General features: G+C 48.2%; 1 protein-coding gene across 2 annotated transcripts; it reads left to right on the top strand.

Moving 5' to 3' along the window:
- Window positions 1–702: 702 nt before the first annotated feature.
- LOC104639137 (cryptochrome DASH-like) lies at window positions 703–21,620 on the top strand. Of its 2 annotated transcripts, none has more exons than XM_075746745.1 (14): window positions 703–882; window positions 1,007–1,179; window positions 2,639–2,732; window positions 4,011–4,141; window positions 5,022–5,170; window positions 5,553–5,641; window positions 7,721–7,794; window positions 9,481–9,570; window positions 11,422–11,501; window positions 12,833–12,892; window positions 13,996–14,153; window positions 17,933–18,052; window positions 18,371–18,480; window positions 19,093–19,229. In XM_075746745.1, exons 1-13 carry the CDS (start codon window positions 817–819, stop codon window positions 18,452–18,454), a joined length of 1,368 nt encoding a protein of 455 aa, XP_075602860.1. In that variant the 5' UTR covers window positions 703–816; the 3' UTR covers window positions 18,455–18,480; window positions 19,093–19,229. The 2 variants fall into 2 exon arrangements, with proteins under 2 accessions (XP_075602860.1, XP_075602859.1); XM_075746744.1 differs by lacking the exon at window positions 18,371–18,480 and adding an exon at window positions 20,895–21,620 and having other exon boundaries at window positions 704–882; window positions 19,093–19,269.
- The last annotated feature ends 212 nt before the right edge of the window (window positions 21,621–21,832 follow it).

Raw genomic sequence — 21,832 nt, 5'->3', positions numbered from 1 at the left:
CACTGACAGTGCTAGAAGTCAAAAACTTAATTACTGCTAATCTACGGCTCACCTTCTGTTAGTCAACAGGCGAGCAAGCTATCTGCAAAGCTGGCTCGCATGCTAGTGGGCAGGGGTGCAGCGATATCGGAGCCTCGGCACTTACGGGATAAACAGTAATGAACATTAACAGTCAGAGCCAGGTGAGCGGTGTCCCTTGCAGGGGTTTCACCATGGCTGTGCCCCAGCACAGTGGCACAAATGGGGCTGCGCTTCTGTGTGAGGTGGCTCCCAATGGCTGTTATGTGGAAGATAAAGAGATTATCGAGGTTAAAATAAACCCCACAAATTCAGCAATAAGTGAGCTCCGGTGAGAGGCTGCCACGGAAAGGCACAGGTACCTCAGACCAAGGGAAACGGGCTTCCTGCCCCGCCACCTCCTCCTGCGCCCAGACAGCCCTCACCGACGCCGCTGAGGGCTCCTCCCGGTCCCGCCGCCCTCCCGGGACGCGGGACGGGACCTGCCCGTCCCACGGGCCTGAAAAGAGGTGGCAGGGGCGGCCGCAGGGAGCCGGAGGCGGGATGGCTCCTCCCCGGCGGGGCTGGCTGAGGGGGAAACGGGGCGGTGAGGCGGGAGCGGGCTGATGTGGAAGCGGGGCGGTGAGGCGGCAGCGGGGCGGGCTGAGGGGGAGGCGGGAACGGGGCGGGCTGAGGGGGCCGGGCCGGGCTGAGAGGCGCCGAACTAAGGGAGGACAGAGCCGGGTCAGGCTGAGGGGGCCGGGCTGAGGGAGGACAGAGCCGGGCAGGGTGAGGCGGGAGCGGCCCCGTCGAGGCACCATGTCGGAGGCGGCGAGGACGGCCATCTGCCTGCTGCGCTGCGACCTGCGCGCCCACGATAACCAGGTATGGCCCGACCGGCGGCCCCCGGGTATTTCGTTAGAAATAACCCCGCTCTTGGGTAGGTTGGGGAGAGGTGCACGCTGCATCCTGTCCCCAAGAGCTGTCATGGCCCTCTCTGTGTTTCCAGGTGCTCCACTGGGCTCAGAGTAATGCAGATTTCGTTATTCCCCTCTACTGCTTCGACCCGCGGCACTACCTGGGCACCCACTACTACGGCTTCCCGAAGACAGGGCCCCATCGCCTCAGGTTTTTGCTGGAAAGCGTGAAGGATCTAAGGGAAACGCTCAAGAAAAAAGGAAGGTAGTTGAGAAAGCACCGTGCAAATAACATGTCTATTTTTATTTTCCTACTAGTTTTCAACACATATCTGTGCTGTGAGTCAAACTCTTATGATGGTTCGTTTCAGAGAGCCACAGCCCTTCTGTTAGGTACAGTAAGGTCCCATACATAAATCCTGTTCAGATGACCTCCTGTGGCATCTGCAAGGGAGCGAAAAGCCATGCAGCCTGCGTGCCATTCGGGATATTGCTTTCTTGAACGCATGCACTACAGATGGGCGTCAGCTTTGACAGCTTTGCCCAGAGTCATGACGACTGGCAACATGAATGGCAGTCTTCTGAGATGTAGGCAACAACACTAGCCACTGTGGCATGCGTTCTTCCTTGTCCCTAGCAAGTTTTCTGTGGGAGTTGGTTTGAGACAGACCATCATGGATCCTGGCTTGTGAGACTGGAGAGTTAAGTTTGCTCGTGCCCGGTCCCCCTAAACCCAAACTCTTTGGTAGGCTACACTGTGGGAAGGGAGTTGTCAGGGATTCCTCCTTCCTTATGCCTTTAGAAACCATAACTGAGGTAGAGCAGAATCTGAAGGTCTGCATGCGGAACAATCCCATTACGTGATAACATCTGGCTTTGCTTAGCAGAAGATGCATCAGCCAGCCTGTCTTCTCCCAGAGCAGCATAACCGTAGTAGTAGAAGCAAGAGGAATGGCTCTGTTTACTGTGCAGTGTGGACCGTGCAGATGGTGAATGTTATAGGAGACTGAAAGAACTGATCAGTGTGTATCTGCACCCATACCCTGCACTGAACAGATTCAGAGCTGCTTGTATGCTGCTATGCTGTTGTCAGTGGCTGATAAGAGATTGGTCTTCTGCAGTGAGAGATGTGTGATTGTGAAAAGCCACGCTAAGACCTAGGTTCCATTTCCAACACCATGAAGTATCTTCTTAATGCAGTGGTAGACAGAAATCTCCTGTGGTGTTCCCTGTGGGCAGTGGTGAAGTTGGAAGGTGGGAAGGAAGTTTTGTTGACTGTTACAAACCGAGAGCATTCAAAGGAAAGAATTCCTCTGAATTCTCCCACATGAAAGTGGAGAGGGGTCTGCCCACAGGCCACCACTACCTGTGAAGGGGTTTGAAAGAGGAATCAGTTCTTGAATCTCAGCCTCAGTATGTAAGCATGAACGGATCTGACAGATTTACTTTTAGGTAACAGCCTGGCTTTCTGCCCAGTCATCCTTTTTAAGGCATCCGGGGTGATAGAAATGTGTTTGACACAAACTCAGCCCAGAGGGTTATACACTGTGTTCAGTGGGTCCTAAAAAATGTAGGCTAGTCAAATCCTGTCTGTCTGCCTCCTCATGCTGTCCGTGCTCTGTAGAGAACTAGTACATGGGTATCTGGGCCGGGACTAGGGCTTCCTGTACACGTAAATAACAATAAAATCAAACCTAATTCAGGCCAATATTTTGTGTTTGCAGTACCCTGGTTGTGAGGAAGGGGAAGCCGGAAGATGTGATCAGTGATCTGATTACTCAGTTGGGCTCTGTCAGTGCTGTTGCTTTCCATGAAGAGGTAATAGAAATATTTGAGTGACATTGTTAAAAGACAAAATTAGGTTGTGGAAGTTTCTTCCTCAATCCAATGGTGATGCAGATCCTGTGTGTTCAGAGCCTTGCTTGTCTACAATACTGTTAACCTTCGGGAAACTGGCTAGCTCCTGGGATGGGGATGGTGTAGATGTCTGGGTGGGAGTCCTTGAGGGGTGACACCAGCTATTTGTGATTGGTCACTTGCAAGTGCTGTGTCTTGAGGAAGAGGAGTTTCTGGCAACTGGCATTTTAGGTCAGCTGAGTCCATTTCTCCTCCTGTTTGCATCAGGCTGCCTTTTCCTGGCCCCTTCCTTGCACAGGGTGCTAGGTGCCAGGGGACATACTGTATCGAGTGTAGAAAAGGTCCACAGTGAGTTCACAGCACCCATATTTAGGCAGTTGCCCACCAATGTGTCGAAGAATGGAACGTGAGTCCGGTCTCGGACTGCCGATGGGGTTGGGGTGTCACTGATCTGTCTTCACTGAGGTAACTAACTGGTTTGATCCAGAGCCTGCTGAATTCAGTGGAAGGCTCTGGATCCAAACCACTGGGCCTGGAGACTGCGTGTACACACACGCATACATATATGTGTACGTGGATGCACTCAGAATTAGCAGAGTCTGGGCCTCAGAGCTGTCTAATGCAGGAATCACTCTGTGACCTGCTCTGCGGGTATTTCTGCTGTCAGGCCCAACACCCTTGTACCTTGACAACCTAGACATCCCACAGTGCCTTACTCCATGCAGCTCTAAGAACAACCACAGAAGATCAGACAAAAGGCCTCATCTAACTCCATAGCCTTTTTCCTGACAGTGACCAATAACAGATGCCCAGAGAAGACCACAACAGGACAAATCTGTAAAGATACTTCCCCTGCATACTTTCCCAGGCTCCCAAGAATCTGTGGCTCAAGTACTTCTTGAAACAGGAATGCTATCCTGATACTCAGTAACCCTCAGTGGATTTCTTTTATGTGTATTTGTCCGGTCACCTTTCCAGTCCATGCAAACTTAAAAGATCTGCAACGTTCTACATCAAGGAGTTCCTTATTCTGGTGTTGGCACTACTAATGGAGAGTGAAAACAGTTGTTGGGTTTGGTAGAGGGAAATACTTAAGAGATTGTCTGTGTGCACCTCTCTCTAAGGGGTGAAGCTAAATGTGGAGATGAGGGAGAAGGGAAAGACCAGGGACCAGGAGCTGTGTGCATGCGGGAGCTGAGGCTGTGCAGCCATGGCCTCACTGCATTTTGTTATCCCAAGGCCACGAAGGAGGAGCTGGATGTGGAGAAGGGGCTGTGCCAGGTGTGTAGTCAGCACGGGGTGAAGATCCAGACATTCTGGGCATCCACGCTGTATCATCGGGACGACCTTCCCTTCAGGCCTATTGCCAGGTGGGCTGCTCCATGGTATCACTCCCTCCTCCACTGTCCCATTCGCTTCTCACTCCAGTGAACTGCTCAGGAGGGATCTTGGTCATTCGGTCCCACATTAGTCTATTGGCAGTTACGGAACAGTGCTGTCACTCTCATACGCATCAAGGGCAAGGGGCACATTCATCCCTCTGCACTAGTAGGATTTACGCTCCAATATGCATAAAACCGAGGGGTTGGTTTGACCATTTCTTGAGGGACTGATTTCTCTTTGCCTTTCCACCAGTACAGTTTGGATACTCAATCTGCAGTACATACAGTCCTTGTGACATTGGACTGGATTGCTCCATTACCCCATCTGGCTAAATGTAGCTGCCTATGACAGCGTGTGGACTCTTCCTGGCTCCCTCAACAGTCACTTGAGGTGTAGTTGATGGAGTTGGGTGATTCGTGGTATCCTATAGAAAATGTATAAATATGGCGGAAGAGTCAGGCCGTAAATCTGCCTGTTTCTCTCTATTGACTGAAAAGGCAGCAGGAGTTGCACATTTTAATATTGAGGTCAGCCTTATGGGTAATCACAAGTTAGGTGAGATAAATCTGATCCTCATGGATTGCCCCATCAGGACACACCAGAAATTGCAAAGGCACTGTTTGCATCAGAAGCAGAAAGAAATTGGGTGAAGGACTGAACTTCCGATCGCTGCTAGCCCCAGGGACATCTACCTCTATTGTGCCAGGCAATCACAAAATGCATCGCAAAACACGCATCACAAATATGCACTCCTCAGGAGGGCGCTGCCGGGAAAGCTAACCCTCCCTCTGTGGAAGCCATGTGGTGCTGTGTGGAGGGGTCGGGTAGCCATCCTGCGGAGATCTGACTGCACTGCGATCTGTGCAGGTTGCCCGATGTCTACACCCATTTCCGAAAAGCAGTGGAATCTGAGGCGAAGGTCCGGCCAACCCTGCTGATGGCAGATCGGCTAAAGCCTCTGGCTCCAGGGGTGGAAGAAGGATGTGTCCCTACAATGGAGGATTTGGGACAGAAGGGTAAGAAAACTTAATTTGGCAGTTGCTCCCATGAAATCCTACTTAGAAATGTCTCTTACTGAGAATCGAAACATGGAGGCCTCCCAAAGGCAGTGATTGCCCTTCAAACTGTAACTAAGCCTCTGTTCATTCATACAGCAAATAAAAGTCAATTCCCTGTGTGGAGGAGCTGGGTTGAAAAGCCCTGCAACTGAGTAGAAAACATCCTCTTCATAATTTTTAATATGTTTGATGTGGCCCTTGTTTTAAAGGAAGACTGGGGCACAATCTTTTATGTCCCCAAAGCAGACATCCCTACTGCTGACCATCCCTAGATTTTAAGCTCCCTGCCTTTGAGATGCTTTCCAAGAGGGTAACAAGGTGATGGTGTTTTCTGTGGCAGATCCTGTGACTGATCCACGAACAGCTTTCCCCTGCAGTGGAGGAGAGACCCAGGCTTTAATGAGACTGCAGTATTATTTTTGGGAGACGGTAACTCTTACATTTCCTCGTCTGCATCCTCCTCCTTGTACATACAGCTGTGCAAGTGGGTGAGGCTGCAATTTCACTTTCTACTAATATTTCCTTAGCTCCTGTATAACACTTTACAATGGAGAAAATTAGCATTATTTCAGTTTTTCAGAGAGACAAACTAAATAAAAAAGAAGTCATCCAGGAACTGGGAATGTAAACCAAATACTTATGAAGCTAGTTTAGTGGCCATCCCTCTTAAGTCTTTTCTTCCATCAACTGTTGGGAATTGGGATAATTTTTAGCTCCTTTATCTTGATTTTCCCTTCCTACTCTCCTGTCCCATGTCATCAGCAATGTAGATCCTCCATTTTGGAGGAGTGAAAAGTGGCCTGAAGGGCTGAAATTGCAATTGGGGTGAGGAACAACCGACCCAAGCTGCTGCCTGCAGTTAAAAATAGTAGGAGGTTCCTAGTAGTCTGGTTTAAAAACTTGCAGCCAATAATTAAAGCTACTTCTTCCTCCCTTACTTTGGTGGAGCGAAGCTGCTGCTGACTGAATTTTGTCTATGCATCCTGACCATTTTTGAACCTTTTCCTGGTCTAGTTTGAGAAACTGCCTTAAATTTGCCTTGTGTGAACTTAGATGAAGACACGAGTGCTGATTTCCAACAGCATCAGAGCCTACGCAGCTTTGTGGATAAAGGGGGTAGCATCTTTCCAGCTGAGATGGGTTCAGAAGTGTGCTGTGCCCAGTGCGCTCAATGGCACAGCCCCCAGGGGATTCTTTTGGCTGTGCTACAGAAGTTCCTGCCTTCCCTTGCTGTTGGGGAGCGTTGTCGTGGTTTAACCCCACTAGGCAGATCAGCCTCACACAGTCACCCACTTGCTCACTTCCCCCCGATGGGATGGCAAGAGAATTGGAAGGGTAGAAGTGGGAAAATGCACAGGTTGAGATAAAGACAGTTTAATTGGTAAAGCAAAAGCTGCATGCTCAAACAAGGAATTCATTCCCCACTTCCCATGGCAGGCAGGAGTTCAGTCATTCCCAGGACAGCAGGGCTCCATCACACCCACAGTGACTTGGGAAGACAAATGCCATCACTCTGAACGTGTCCTCCCCTTCCTTCTTCTTCCTCCAGCTTTATACGCTGACCATGTCATATGGTATGGAATATCCCGTTGGTCACTGGGGTCAGCTGTCCTGGCTGTGTCCCCTCCCAACTCCTTGTGCACCCCCAGCTACTGGCTGGTGGGGTCATGTGGGAAGCAGAAAAGGCCTTGGCTCTGTGTAAGCACTGCTCAGCGGTAATAAAAACATCCCTGGGTTATCAACACTGTTTGCAGCACAAATCCAAACCAGTCCTGTACTAACTACTATGAAGAAAATTAATTCTATGCCAGCTAGAACTGTACAAGCATGCGTAGCTTCTACTCTTGGTCAAGCATTAATATAATCAGTGCTGGAAAACCTGTTCCTTCTTTTTTGTTACGCAAATACTGTCTTCCCTGGTGAGCTAGAAAGACCCTTTTGCAGTTGTAACCTGTTCAGTGAAGGAGGTCAAGGAGAGATCAGGCTTCCCTGTGTCCTCTGTGCTGTCAATGGAGTGCCCAGAAAACAGAAGATCTGCACCCTGCTGTAAATGTGGGTGGCCCAGAAATAACAGTGATCAGGATTCCTGCAGCTGAGTGTCGGGCGCTGTCAGACGCTGCGGTTCTCAAACCCAGATAAGCAGCCACACGGACAAGGGAACGCACCACCAGTCCAACTGGTGCTTTTAAGTGTATTATTGATCCAGAGTCGGACGGGTGTGGGCAGGGAGCAACGCAGCCAGTTTCCTAGCTCTTGTAGAAAGAAATGTGCTACAGGCTGAAGCGGGGAGCATAGCTTGTGACATGCATCCCAGAGCTTTAATGAAAACTGCTGGCCTGATTAATTCCCGTGAACTGTACGCAGTAATTTGGCAGCTCTGTAATCCTTGCAGGCAGCCATGAGAGGGAGCCCAGCCCTGCCAGATTGCCCTGGCTCCAGTATGAAAGAAAACATATTTAGCAGGTTGCATGTAAAGTATTAAAACCTTTTGTTCTTTTGCTTGCACAGAACCTGGTTGCCTCTTACAAGGAAACTCGGAATGGACTGGTGGGAATGGATTACTCAACCAAATTTGCACCATGGTAAAGATTTTTGTTGTGAGCCTGCTAGCTCTTCTGCTCCCATCTCAAACGGATGTTATCTGTCTGCTGAGTGCTCAGTGGGCATGGGTAGGGGTTCCTCTTTTTGTTGGGGTAGAACAGCCTCAGAGCTGCTCTTTATTGCGCTTCCAGGCAGCGGTTCCCTGGGAAGATTCTTGCAATTAGGAATTGCTGGAGTGTAGCAGTACTGTGCCAAGAGCCCAGGCTGCTGGGAGCAGTGATGTGGACAGGACACTGGACAGACACACAACTTGTCTTTGCCTTTGTGCTGTTTTGTGTCTCTGGGGTGGTTGAGAGTAGCCAGGGAAGAAGCGTAGCTTCAGCGTGTGGATGGGGCTGTAGCAGAACTGGTTTACTGAATAATGTGGGGCAAGTCACCTCACCTCGCTGCCGTTCCATTTTTCTGTGGAGTGAAAAGACAGTTCTGATTATTCCTACTGCAAAAGGATCTCTTGTATAGGTAAATATGATGACTTCTAATTAGGGGGGTTAGTCTCTGGTGGTGGAAGGGCCAGACTTAATTCTGGACTGAAACTGCAGCAGCAGAACTCAGTTCAGCCTCATGCTGAGAGCATCTGGAGGGTTTTCCCAACAGAATTGCAGCATGAAACAATTTTTTGGGGCTGTTAACAGGTCAGGATTTTTTATTTTCAGCTGGCTCTGTGCTTCAGTGGTTGCAGTGGATGTCTCCACCTGGTGGGCACTTCGGGATCCCAGGACCCCTGGCACTGCAGAAGTTCTTAATTTGCGGCCCTCCCTAGAGTTTTTCCAAGCTGGCCATTTGCCCAGAGCAGACAGTCCTGATCTGCCTGCCCTAAAGCGTTCCTCTGTCAGATAATCAAAAGCAGACCAGTTCAGATTGCAGCCAGTCATTCACAGCTTATACCGGCCATTTCCAAGCGTTAGAGCTGGTCAACAATTAAGGAAAAACTCTTCAGGCCCTTTCTTCCTGTTTTCCAAAATTCATGAGAACATCAAATGTTTCCCTAAGCCATACTGGGAAATTGCAGTCAAATACATTTCTAGGAAAATCAAGGTAAAAGTTGTTTCTTATCACCCTTTGCGTTGGGGTTTGAGTCTACAAGCTCTTTCCTGTCTCGTACAGCACTGAGTTGGAACAAATGGAAGGAGCCCAGTGGGTTGAAATGCCAGAGATGGGTTGGATTCCCTAGTTTTCCTGCTCTGCCTGAGATTTTCAGCAAGTCACTTGCCTTCTGTGGTTGCTCAAATGAGACACGAAGGTACTGAAGGAATATGAGCCCTGGGCATGTGATAAATAGGTTTGTAATAGAAGGAAGGCTGTTCAACAGCTAAGGTTGACATTTGAGATCCGCTTCTGGGTTTGTCAGTGGTGCAGTAACTCACCAGCTGATCAAAGTCTTTTAGGCAAAACTTGTAAAATTTCTGTAAAATGATTTATCTTAGTAGGTCAGAGACTCCTGTGACAGTCATGTGCTGGGACGGGGAAGATTTTGATTCTCAGATTGCAGGGTTGCAAAAAAGTCTTACAACTTGACTAAAGCCATTGGGGAAGTCAGTGGCATAACTGCAAACCAAGCAAAAGTTTTCAGACAACTCTAAACATAAAACCACCCCTCCACTCCCTCCGCGCAGAGATCAAGCTGTCGGTCCTGCATTGCATTCAGGATATCATTCTTCTGCTTTCAGGCTGGCGCTGGGCTGCATTTCACCTCGATACATCTATGAGCAGATCCAGAAGTATGAGAAAGAGAGAACAGCTAATCAGAGCACATACTGGTATGTCCCTGCACAATCACTGTGTCTTGTTTTCTCTGAAAAGGAAACTGGCATCTCACGCACAGGGAAGAGTGATTTGTTAACTTTCTTCTTAATTAATGTTTGTTTTTCCTGTGCCTGCTGTCTGGTTCCTCTGGGTTGCACGGCAGTTCTGTTTCAGTATGGATTTATTAGTCTGCCTTTGACATCCAGAGGCTTTAGGCACTTTATAAGTAAAGATTATTAATGCTAGTTGTCATTATTACTGCTGGGAAATTGTGGTTCATGATTTTTAAAAATGATCTCTGTAAATCATCACCATCCCTCTCTGTATTGTTATTATGGGCTAGATGAGAAGGAAGAAGAATGATTTACAAATAAAAGCCAAAGGGTTTCTTATACCAAAGATGTGAGCAGGGATTCACCCAAAAGGCTCCAGACCTCTGCCCACAGTCCAGCAAACGGTCCCATGCTTGCTCGGCGGTTTGACCATGACCACAGCGTAGCAAAGGGGGAGAGGGGACTGGGAAGTGGGCTTAATGCATCCTGCCTTGTCACCTATGCTCTTCCTCACCTCGCTGCTGGCTGCTCGCCTGCCTGCACATTGTCCTGAAGGAGTCAGGGGGACAGTTGAGGTCGGTGTATCCATCCCTGGGCCGGCCTTGAACTTGCTCACGCACTCTGAATGAATTAGAGCCTGGTAAGGAGCTCTTATGGAGAAGCAGGTTCATGTTGGAGCCTGGCCTAACACTAGACTTGGATGGGAAAAATCCCAAACCAGAAAGTCTGTGCAAACTGTAGAACTACATTTTTGTATTGGTTTGTTACATTTGCAACACGTCAAACAGCACAGTGGTTCGTGAAGAACAGGCAGAACACTGCCAACAATTCAGGCCAAAATATTCAATTCAATTAAAATTCAAAAGACACATAAAATATCAACCTTCAGCTTGTTGAAGTACATGCTTTTTTTTTTGCCTTTAAAGAAAATTGAGAGGAAAGATTTCAAGAAATAAACACTTATATTTTTCTGTCTAACAGCCAGCCAGCCTGCCTGCAGCTGGGGTGCCATGGTGATCTGAGCATTTTAAAGTGATAAATAATTATAAAAAAGAAAGTATCAGCTCCTAGGCACTGCAGTCAATTGTACAGTGAAGTACATGTCATGGTGGCTGCACATGAGGAACCAACTGAACCTCAGTATCATGACACTAGTTGTTAGCATTTGGACAGTGTCCTGTTTTGATATCACGTTCTCCAGAAAGATCTTGTAAGCAAAAACATGAGCTGAGCAGAATATTTCCAATATGCCAGAGAGCTGAAGCAGGTCTCAGGGGCTGAGGTGCCATCATTTTATAAGAAGCACTTTTTATATAAAAGTTTTTATAAAAAGTTGTCTATTTTCTGCGTGCCTAGAACGTGATCTCATGAGGTAGACCACTGCAAACCCAGTTTTGTAAGGTGCCTTTAAGTCCCTTACAAAGGTTATTGCTTAAATCAATGCAAAGCTTTTAGGAATGTGCTGACATGCTTGCGGAAGCGCGAAGCTGAATCAGATCCTCGCCCTGCTCTTTGGAGAATTATATCCCAGTTGGGATGGATGAGAAACAGGTTTACTGAAATTCCGCTGCTGCACCAGAGTTAAGGAAAGCTTCCCAAGTGATTCATGCAAAGTTTGCTTTCACTCTAGTCATCCAGGTGCAAGCTAGATAAGTAGGCTTGGGGCAAGAACTGGTATCACAGGAAGGTACGTGAAATTGCTCATTGTGAATAAACCTCACAGTGTTAATGATGGGTGCTATGGAAGCAAAATCTGAATTCAGTGATTTTATCTGACCCACAGTGAAATACAGGCATGGCTTTGTGTTTTAGGGTCCTGTTTGAACTGCTATGGCGAGATTACTTTCGATTTGTGGCCCTGAAGTATGGCAAAAGGATTTTCTCATTAAGAGGTGTGTATGGATCACCATATTTGGAGAGAAAAGGTACAGTCTTACAAAAGGGAAAGCAAGAGAAGTGGCTGTTGGTATTGTGTTGTACAAATGTTCTTCTCACAGCGCTTCTGTCACCACCCTGCAATGTCACTGGAGACCACCGTTAGCAGAGAAGTGCCTCAACAGCATAGTGCTGGACACAGTGTAGACACTGAGACTTTTGCCCCAAATCTGATTAGGTACAGGAGTAGTATTAACACATGTCAGTGGGAAACAGCAGCACAATAAGAGTAAAGACGCTGTTTCCGGAGACGCTCCACCTTTGGAGAGAAGCCAGGCTTCAGGCTTGCCCAAGTTCACCAGAGAATCTGGGACAGAGCAGGAACTGACCCAGCAGCGTGAATCCCAAGAAACCAGATATTCTTTCTGCCTTGCACAATCTAGGAATCGGAATGAGATTCAGCTCCAGACCCAGTCACTTACGTGCAGGTGTCGACACATGAGCAAGTACCTCGTCCATATAGTCAGGAAACCGCACAGTTGATGCCAGTGTTGGGTGAGCTGTTCTCCATGTGATGTAGCTGCCCACACCTAAGCATACAGCACTGATTTAGATGCCCTAGGGCAGTCTGCCTGGCATCCAGCTGTTGGTGCAGAGGAGTACGTCTCCCTCAGGGCCCGTGTCACATCTGCCAGGCCTGTGTGGCTGTTTCGAATGCTCTACAGCATCTCAGATGGCGCTGGATGCCAGTGGTGGGCCTAAACTTCAATGTCTGGAGCCAGAGCTGAGTCGTCCCTGCTATCTCCATTCCACTGTACAGAGGACTGTAATTGGCACTGGACTCCTGCAAACATAAAGTCACCCCTCTCATCTGTTCCTGCCCTGCTGCAGGAGCGAAGTGTTACCAGGGGCTTCTGCCAGGTAATTTTGGGTTTAGTATCTGCTACAGAAATGGATTTCACATAAACATTGTCCTGGAGTAAAATTGAACAAGAAAATAGTAGCTTGGGCCAGAGCACAGCTCTGGCCACTTGTGAGGTCTGAGTAATTTTTAATTAAAAAGAAAAGCAAATGGAGCAAATACCAACAAAACAAATAATGAAAATCTGTTAAGGCTCGAACATTCTCCGTGTGCACGACACACTCCTTTGCAACACTTGAAAGGAGGAACAGATCGTCTCTAAGCCTTTGCAGAAGGAACACGGCTTGTTTCTAACACCACTGAGAGGGCTAGCTTCATCCTAATGTCCTGTGTCAACCAAGGTGCCTCTGGCTGTCATTGTTTTATTGCTAACTGTCTGCATCAGCATTTGTCTTCATTAGCAGTTCATTTTTTTTCCCTCAATAGGGCTTCAAAGTAATGAGGTCCCCTGGAAAAAGGACCTTCAGCTCTTTGACTGTTGGAAAGGTCAGTAGAAACTGCAGGTTTGGCTAAGTGTGCTTTTGGTTTCCACAATTCTGCGTGCTAACATGTGCCCTAATGCTAACTCAGACTTATGTCGGGGAACTGTCAGCATGATCAGGGTCTGTCATTTAAACTGTTGCCTCCAAACAAGAATCCAACTCCTCAGCTTGGAGTGAGTGTGGGATACTTGGTCTCTCTTCCGAGACTGAGCACCATACAGGACCAGGCCCACAGGGTATCATGAATGGCCAAGCTGTGTCTGGCTGGTGCACGCTTTGTGAGATGCACTGCAGTCCGATTTTCCTGCCCAGGTGGAAGTGTTAAGACCTCTTGGTCCCTTCTGTTTAGTCACACAGAGGCTGACCAGCCAATCTTATCAATGCTAGATTGCCATGCCTGCTACATTTTGTTCTTCTGATTGGTTTTGGTTAGAAAGTTAAACCAGCGTTAGAATAAATCACATCTTTCGTTATGCCACAGCCTTTTAATATCCTTGCTTTCCTTTAGCTTTTATAACTTTGTTGTCATGTGAATAGCAAACATAATATCTCAAAACTTGGAGGGACTACCAGATTAAGTATCAAAATCAGTGAAATACACACCTATATATCTTTCTTCACATTAATGCCATGTGTGTCCATTTGCACACAGGTACAATCAATCTTTTCCTTAACAATAGACAAGGCTCTCTACTTTTCAGGTGCTAACCCTTGGGGACTTGTCCAATACATCCCTCTCTGCGATTAGTCACCTGTCAAGAATTTTCTGTTCTTGGCCCATCTCACTATTGTCTGTATATTTATTTAGCTCTGCAAAATTCCCTGCAATCCACTTGATTTATTGTTTTTCCAGCCTGAGATTTTTCTGTACCTTGTTTTTTTCCATGCCAAAAATTCTCCTTATTTTAATTTTCAGTATAATTTCCCATTTAATTTCCACTGGATCTTAGTGGCTGCCTGCCCGCTAAACCTCACTGAAATCTCTCCCTGCTGCTATACACTGGCACTGTCTTACCTGCTTGGGTGGCTGTGAACGCATGACCACAGATTGGTTTATGAGTGTCCAAAAATGTCATCATGTCCCAGTGCTGGCTTTTGTCTCTGCAGAGGGCAAAACAGGGGTTCCTTTTGTTGATGCCAACATGCGAGAGCTGGCTGCGACGGGCTTCATGTCTAACAGAGGACGGCAGAATGTCGCCAGCTTTCTCACCAAGGACCTGGGTCTGGACTGGAGGATGGGAGCAGAATGGTTCGAATACCTGCTGGTAAGACTGAACCTTTGTGTGTTTGGAGTTGTTTGTGCTCCCTGCTCTGAGTGACAGGCAGGAGGACAGCTCTGCCTAATAAGGAAGGATACAGAAAATGATGAGTAATTTTCAGGCTGATATAAATGCAGGTATATACTGCTTGCAAAGCTCATGTCAGAAAAGGGAATCCATCAACCAAGATGTAGCTAGGAAGTTGCAATGATAGTTTTGATCCTCCATGTGGGGTTTAAGTCAGAGATCTGTCACACTTGAGAAAACTTTCAAGCATAAATTATGTTAACAGTGCTCTGATTTACTCACCCCAGAGGCTGGGGAGGAGGACAGCCCAGAAATAGAACATAAAAAGAAACATGTTCTGGCCACTGAAGCCAGTGTTGGCACAGCGTCTTTGCATTGATCGCTGTGGACAGAGAAGTCATCTAGTCAAGAACAGGCGAGTATGGACAATAGCTGTATCGGCTTCCAGAGTGCTCCACCCTTGCCGGAGGCACCCTTCTTCATTCTGGTGAGTCACAAACCTCCCTGCCAACTGGAGCACCAATTCGTTTCTCATATGCCAAGCAGCAGTCATGCAAGTGCAGTTAAATAGCCGGGTTCCTTCTCTGTCCTCAGTCCCCAGATTCTTCCTAGGAAGGTCTGAGCAGGCTGGCAGTCCCCAGCTCTGTACAGCTCTGCGTGTCTGTGCTTGGCTGCCATTACCTCTGGTGATACTGACAGACAGACCGTCGGTAGCATCATGCTGAGCAGTGAACTGAGGCTGAGGAAGTGAAGTGGCATTTGTTCTTCACCAAACTGAATGGTACAGACTGAAAAAGTGCAAATACTACTATCAGCCTCACATTAAAGATCTTGTCTGTGGGATACAAGAGGCTACTGGGAATTAGGAAACTTTCTACTCACTAGGATGGCTGGAGGTACAGGGAAAGCCCAGTCATCTCACCATTATCTGCAATTAAAAGAGCCTTTTTTATTAATTTAATTTTTTGGATCTTCTTTGGAGCTGGGCTGTGACGTAGCTTTGGCTGCAGAGATCTACAGCAAGATCTGGGTGGGATCTCTTCCCGTTGCTGTGTCTCACACCAGTGCTGTGAGCAGTGGTGGGCTTGCACAGTAACACGGTGCAGGACTTCTGCAGGATCCTCCAGAAACTGGTGTTAGTAGCTCCATGCAGCGACACTTTTCTAGATGAAGAGCCCCCAGCACATGGCACCAGAGAGCTTGTATCGGGAAAGTGGTGGCCTTATCCTTCATATCCTGGCTGGAATGTGGGATGGAAAATCTTACCTTGAGTGCATTTCTTCTGCAGTTTCAGTGCGTTGTGTAAGATAGCTGATACCCTGCATGCCCTAAGCAGTGACTTGCCAAGCAGGGGCTGCATTTCAGTATGGATTATCTAACTCCTGTAGCCTGAGTGCATTGTATGTGACACATGGTGGCCCTCCAGAAGAATGTGCAAACACGTCTGTGCATGCCTGTCCTGAAGAGTGAGCCACTAGGACCATTGTGAGTTTTCATAGTAGCTGGCTTTTGATGGTATCTATCAGCAGTGGCTTTGAGAGCAGATACAAAAGTGACTTCATTTCACAGAGAAGGCAGCTTGCTTCATGTGCAGGCAAGCCTCGTACTGAAAGTCACCAGCTGATTAGGAGTTGGGAGTCAGGAACTGAGGCGAGCAGCCTTGCCTTCTTCAGGTAGGAGGCTGGTTCACTTTGCAGTCAGATTCAGAGGGCTACAGGAGATTCCAGGCCCTATTCCCCAAGTGAGGAAGACCTGGAGGTGTCACACAGGAAAGGTGCTCCCTGGGTTATTTACCTTTACTCACGTGGGCATGAATGTTACCAGCCTTGCTGGAAGCAGGATTTAGCACTCTGCACTAGCCCTTTCATCTCGGGAAGCCCCAGATGCTGCCTGCCACTGTCAGTTGGTGTGGCACAGGCTGATCTTTGTGCCCTTCTGTCCCTTTCTTTCAGCTTGTGTCACACTGATACATTGCTTGACAGCTCTGTTTCTTTAGCTTGGTGGCATCCCCAGAGTAACATACAGGAGACATCAGTTTGATGGGGGAGAGATTGCTGTAGAATGGTAGAGGCCAGTACAGAACCGAAACTGGTCTCACTTGCCTCCAGAAAGGGAAAGCAATGCATTTTCCACACTTCCAGCAAAGGCCTACAGGGTGTTTGCGCGTGCCTGTGAAGAAGAGGGTTTGTCATCCACACAAGAGAGGCAGGGAGACTAAGGCAAGCTCTCTGCAACCCGCTAAAGCCAGGGGAAAGGCCAGATACCTCTGGTGTCCTGAACAGAGAATGTCTCGGGCTATGATTTCATTCACAGGGTCAGGCCCCAAGGAAAGGGAGAGAAACAAACAGAAGAGAATGCCAGGAAGGGGCAAGGCTGAGGGGGAAATGAGCCTGCCTCCTCCAGTCCCCCTTGGATTTGCCCTCACCTCCCACACAGGCTTTCCTGCATGCTAATTGCACAATCAGGCCTCCGATGGCATCTTTCCTCCCCTGCTTATCTCACCGGCTGGAGGAAGTGCTGCTGGGAAGGGGAAGCCTGGCGCACAGTGAGCATAGCTGGCTATCGATCACCCTGTCCCCAGCTCTCAGCTGGCTTTGCAGAGGAAGGGGGAGGGAACTTGGTGGAGCCCATTCCCCTGTGCCTTCTGGCATCTGGGTACGTTGAGCTCCTCACTTTAAGGAGGAGCTGAGATTTTGGAAACGTGACTGTGTGGACGCGATGTTGCTGTGGTAAAGGGAGAGGAGAACAGCACTGAAGCTGCTGAGTGACATGTCTTTGCAAACTTTCTGCCGCAGGTGCTAGCGCTATGCTTTCGTGATGTGGACACCCCTCCTAGGAATGCTCACAGATCCCACGCCCTGTTTGCTATCACTGCCACTCCCCTCCTGAGCTAGGTTTTAATTGTCCTACAACTGGAAAGCTTCTGATGTTGGATTTAAGCTGCCCTGCTCAGCTGAAGAGCACTCGGACTGGACCATGTTCTGCTCTCATTTGGGCCTGTTTAAGGAGCCTTGCTCCGTTTTACATAAGCATTCTTGAGAGCTTTTTATTTGTTTAGATGTAGAATAACTTGATGATGTACAGCCTACTCAGTGGCTCTACATCACGAGAGCTCTAGTGTTTCCCGTAGTAAAGAACCTCTCTCTGCCAAGTCCCTGTGAGTTGAGGCTGAGTACTGCGGGGAAACAACTGCAGGGTCTGTACCGATTGCATCTTCATACGCTCTGTGTGGTCACTCCATACAGTCATAGACTTTTCTCTAGTCTGCTTAATAGAATCTGCAGAGATGATTTGGTTAGTTGGTGGTCTCTGGGTGACTGCTCAGGGAGAATTTTCTCTTTTATTTGAAATGTACTGGGCTACTTGGAGTACTTACTTTCTTGGAGTATCAGCACTCAAAAGCTAGGGCCAGTTGTCATGAAGTCTGGCAGACGATGGCAGAAAGAGAAGGATTTTTTTTTTTTAAAGAGGAAACTGAGAAAGAGACTTTGGTTGGCCTTTACCTATCTCATTGGCCTAAGGACCATGAAGTGAAGTAGCCTGGGAAGCTGCTCCCAGCTGTACAGAACAGCCATCCAGCATGGTCCTCCTCAGAGCCAGATGGCTGTACCTACTCGGGAGAGCTCTGACTACCCCAGTGTGGCCAGATTGATCCCCATCCATGGAATTCTCCCCTTGAGGTAAGGGGTAGATGGGGAGAGAAGATTCACCAAGGGCCAGCCCAGCTCTTCTTACTGTTTCTTTCCTCTGTTCTCAAGGTGGATTACGATGTTTGTAGCAATTACGGCAACTGGTTATACAGCGCTGGTATTGGCAACGACCCACGGGACAACAGGAAGTTTAACATGATTAAACAAGGCCTGGATTATGATGGCAATGTAAGTCTGGTTCAGCTGTCGTACAATGAGTAGTGCAGCAAAGGTATGTGATAGTTTCAGGGAAGAGAGGAGATCAATTTGCTCTGTGGATACTGCTGCAAAAACAGTTCTGTGATCTCCTTGCCAACAGTCAGGCAGGTTACTCGTTGTATGGAAAGATCTGACGTTTACAATCTGCTGCTGTCCCCAAAGAGGCTGGTGCTCCGTACACCCTCCCTGCCCTGCTGCTCGTCTGCGTGTTTAGTGTTTCATCACCATTTCTTCCGGGTAACAGCCACAGCCCATCAGTATCTCACACAGCCACTTCCCTGAGCACAGAGCAGCGTCTTGGAGAACCCAGAAGTGGCAGGAGAGACAGAACTCCTCACATGGCACCTCGGGAGGTCCTGGAGAGTAGATTAAACCTGTGACTCCTCTGACTATCCTCTGTAAGTGGTGGGAGCAGATAAATCACCCTTTCCATGTGCTCAGCCAGTTTCACATACCGATTACCTGCTTCCACCCTGTTCCTTATCTTCGTGGCAAGCTGCGCTGTTGCCTTTTGGTGCTGTAGCTGGCAGGACTTAGCAAGGAATCAGAAATTAGTCCTAGCAGGGGACACAGCAGTAGAGTTAATGGGAGAGTTTATGGGGCAAGGGCAGTTCATCTTGCCAAGCACAAGAGTGTGCAGCTGAGCTAGTCTCCCCAGATTCCTTCAGTCACTGGAAAGAAAAAAGGACTTCTTGTGAGTGACTTCATCTTACTGTATCCTGAACAGGGCAGGTGAACTGTACCTAAAATCACCTCTGTCTCCCCTCGCTGCCTGCCGAGTGAGCCTGGGAGAGGAGCTCCAGTATCCATGTCCCTCTGGTTAGGCACTAATTCTCAGTAGAGGGTTTAACAGGAGGGGCTAAGACTTGACAAAGGTAACTGATGCTGTAGTACACTAGCTTCTGTACCTGGAAATCAAGTTTCTTTCTTTCATGTTAAGAAATACCCTTGCTGGGAAGCACTTACAGATTGTTACTGAATGGATCCTGTCCTGTTGGTTCTGTTCGCAGGGGGATTACGTTCGGCTGTGGGTCCCAGAACTACGGGGCATAAAGGGAGCAGACATCCACACCCCTTGGGCACTGACCAGTGCTGCTCTCTCCCAGGCAGGAGTAACTCTAAGCGAGACCTACCCACAGCCAGTTGTGACAGCCCCAGAGTGGAGCCGACACATCAACCAGAAGCCTGTGAGTACTGGGAGGGTTTGGATGGGGTGGAAAGGCTCCAGGCAGCTGCTCTGCGTCTGTAGGAGCGGCTGTGAATTCTGCTCTTCTTTCTCAGGGATAAAGGGAAAAAATTGCTTTAATACAAACTCAGGTTACCTCACAGCAGAGGGTGGTTCAGCAGGGTTATTTAGCTGTGTCTGTCCTACTTAAGTAAGGAGGTCTGAGGCACAAGCCCAAGTACCAGCATCCTGTTATCCAGACAGTTACGCCATTAGTGTATTCCCCAGCACTATTTTTGCCAGGGCCAAGCAGCACTTTCCAGAACCTTGTCCAAGCGCGATTTGAGGGCACCACGTGCTAAGGACTGTCACAAAACACAGTCTTGACGAAGCCACCCTACATCATATGGACATAAACTGTGCCAGGCCAGTTGGCTTTAGGGCTGAAGAATGAACCCATGGATGGTTCGTTTACTATTTTATAGGTAGCTCTTCTGACTCAGGTTTTTTCCTTCTGGATGTACATAGTGCCAGGTATGAGTGGAGGGATGGGGTATCTCTGAAGGCCTCCCCTGGCCTAACCACCCCCCAACGCAGAAGAGAGCCAAGGTTGATGCTCAGTTTCCACTCTGTTCATGAGGTGGAACTCCTACCATGCTGGAGTACATCCAAACTGGAGTTAGCAAGGCCAGTAAATACAGAGACTGGCCCTTGCACTTTGCTTTTTGGGTGTATCTGCCCTTTAGAATGGGGGCAGATTCAGATGTGGATCCTGCAACATGTCAAGACTTGCATCTGTTGACTGGGCTGCTGTTCTTGAAGGAGATGGGAATGGAAGGAAAGTGCTCTGTATGTCTGGGTGGGGTCAGCAGTGGTGGAGCTGGAAGGGAAGGAAATGGATGTAACCAGCGGTTGTGTATTTCAATGTTTTTCCAGCATTTTGTCTTCCCCTGTGCATTCTCCCTGCCTCCTCCCGAGTAAGGATATTTTGTGGAGGCTCCAACTTAGTTGCCATATGATCTTCAATGAAGAATGAAGCATGTCTACATTTTGGGTTTTAATCCCAAGGTGCTCTACCAAACTTCTCAGGCCAGGTTCCTTCACCATGAGTGGGAAGTTCTGTGGAAGCAAAGCCTTCCGCTTCTGGCCACGCTGTTGAAGGGCCTGGATTATTACCCTTCTGTTTAACAGTGTGTCTGAGACTGGAGAAAGGACTCTGTGAAGGAACCCTCCGATGAGACACTAGTTTGAGGCAGTGATGACACTTGAACCCAAAAAGTTTATCTGTCTGGCAGGAGTTCCATTTTGATCAACTTTCCAGCTCTGTGGGCCTGCACTGCCACACTCTGCTTGTGAAACGAAAATACTACTGGGAGGGACTGTTGGCCCAATATTACATAGGCCTGGAGAAGAACCTCTCCCCTCAGCCCCCCTAAACTTTGAAAATAGAAGCTGACATCTTACAAAACCCCCTGGTTTCCTGAGTCAAAGCCTAGAGCTGTGCCTGTCAGGCCTTGCTGCCTTTTTGCCCACTTGAGGGTGGAAGTGCCACAACTTTTTGATCACTACTGCATGTCTAGGCTGCTTTGTGATCAGATTCTCTTGGCAGCATCAGTAAATATCTCGCTGTTCATCTTTCATTTGCAGCAGGGAAGAAGCCCCCATCCTAGGGGCAGCAGAGGACCTGCACACACCCCAGTGCAGCACAGAGGGATAGATTTTTACTTCTCTCGCAAGAAGGATGTATGATGAAGGCTCTCCAGGTACGTGCTGGAGAAGCGTTCAATGGGAACTTTTGCTGCTGAAGATGCCAGGATAATGGTTAATCTCCTTGAACCAAGCCAATGACGTAAGTCTGACCACGACAAAGTAACTAGGGATCTGCCTCTTCAGTGTCCCCAGGGACACGAGCTGGATGTGGGTATCTGGAGATTGTGTATTAGCACTGATTGTGGTGATGGGAGCTTGTATTTTCAGGTGGGTGCTTAGCCCGGCGCGGTGAGCTCTTGGGCAGTTTGCCTCTCGCTCTCCAGGGGCGGCTGCCCTTTAGTGCTGAGGGTCCGGCTCCTGTGGACAGCATATCATGCTCAACTCTGTAAAGTCCTTTGGTTGAAAGGGATTAACTAATATTAATTAACCAAAATGGCACGGCCTTCCTGTTTGGAGGAGGTGTGGCTGCTTTTCCAGTGCCTCTGGCTTTGCTTACAGCCGTTACAACGAAACTTCTACCTCCCTTTATAGACCGGAGCAGTTGGTTTATGTGGCAGGTGCTCAGTCAGAACTCTTTCTAGTGAACTTTCTTACGCTAATATTTCATGTTTTAAGGCTTTAAAACTACCAATCATTGCGCAATTAAAAGTTTTGCTACTGGAATACTTTATCTTTCTCATTTCCACTGATGCAACAGACATCCATAGAGAGAGTGAGACTTCAGAGCACTTTATGTGTCTCCTACGGTACTTCGGAGAAACAGTAAATTCCCACTTGAGAACTGCCCTGGAGCCCTTGCAGCCCCCAGGTTTTTTCTGGTACCAGCCTGGAAGTTGGAAACTGTCCATTTCATAGACAAGAACCATGTTTTGTAC

This window comes from Balearica regulorum, chromosome 2, assembly GCF_011004875.1.
Source record: "Balearica regulorum gibbericeps isolate bBalReg1 chromosome 2, bBalReg1.pri, whole genome shotgun sequence".
Lineage (NCBI taxonomy): Eukaryota > Metazoa > Chordata > Aves > Gruiformes > Gruidae > Balearica > Balearica regulorum.
Note: the sequence above shows the minus strand (reverse complement) of the source record. Positions and strands in the feature narration are given on the sequence as shown.

Coding starts and splice junctions, on each gene's coding strand:
- LOC104639137 (XM_075746744.1), top strand. CDS start 817: ATGTCGGAGGCGGCGAGGACGGCCATCTGCCTGCTGCGCTGCGACCTG. Junction 5,171..5,552: donor GGAGGATTTGGGACAGAAGG/GTAAGAAAACTT, acceptor TTTCTGTGGCAG/ATCCTGTGACTGATCCACGA. Junction 14,154..17,932: donor AATGGTTCGAATACCTGCTG/GTAAGACTGAAC, acceptor TCTGTTCTCAAG/GTGGATTACGATGTTTGTAG.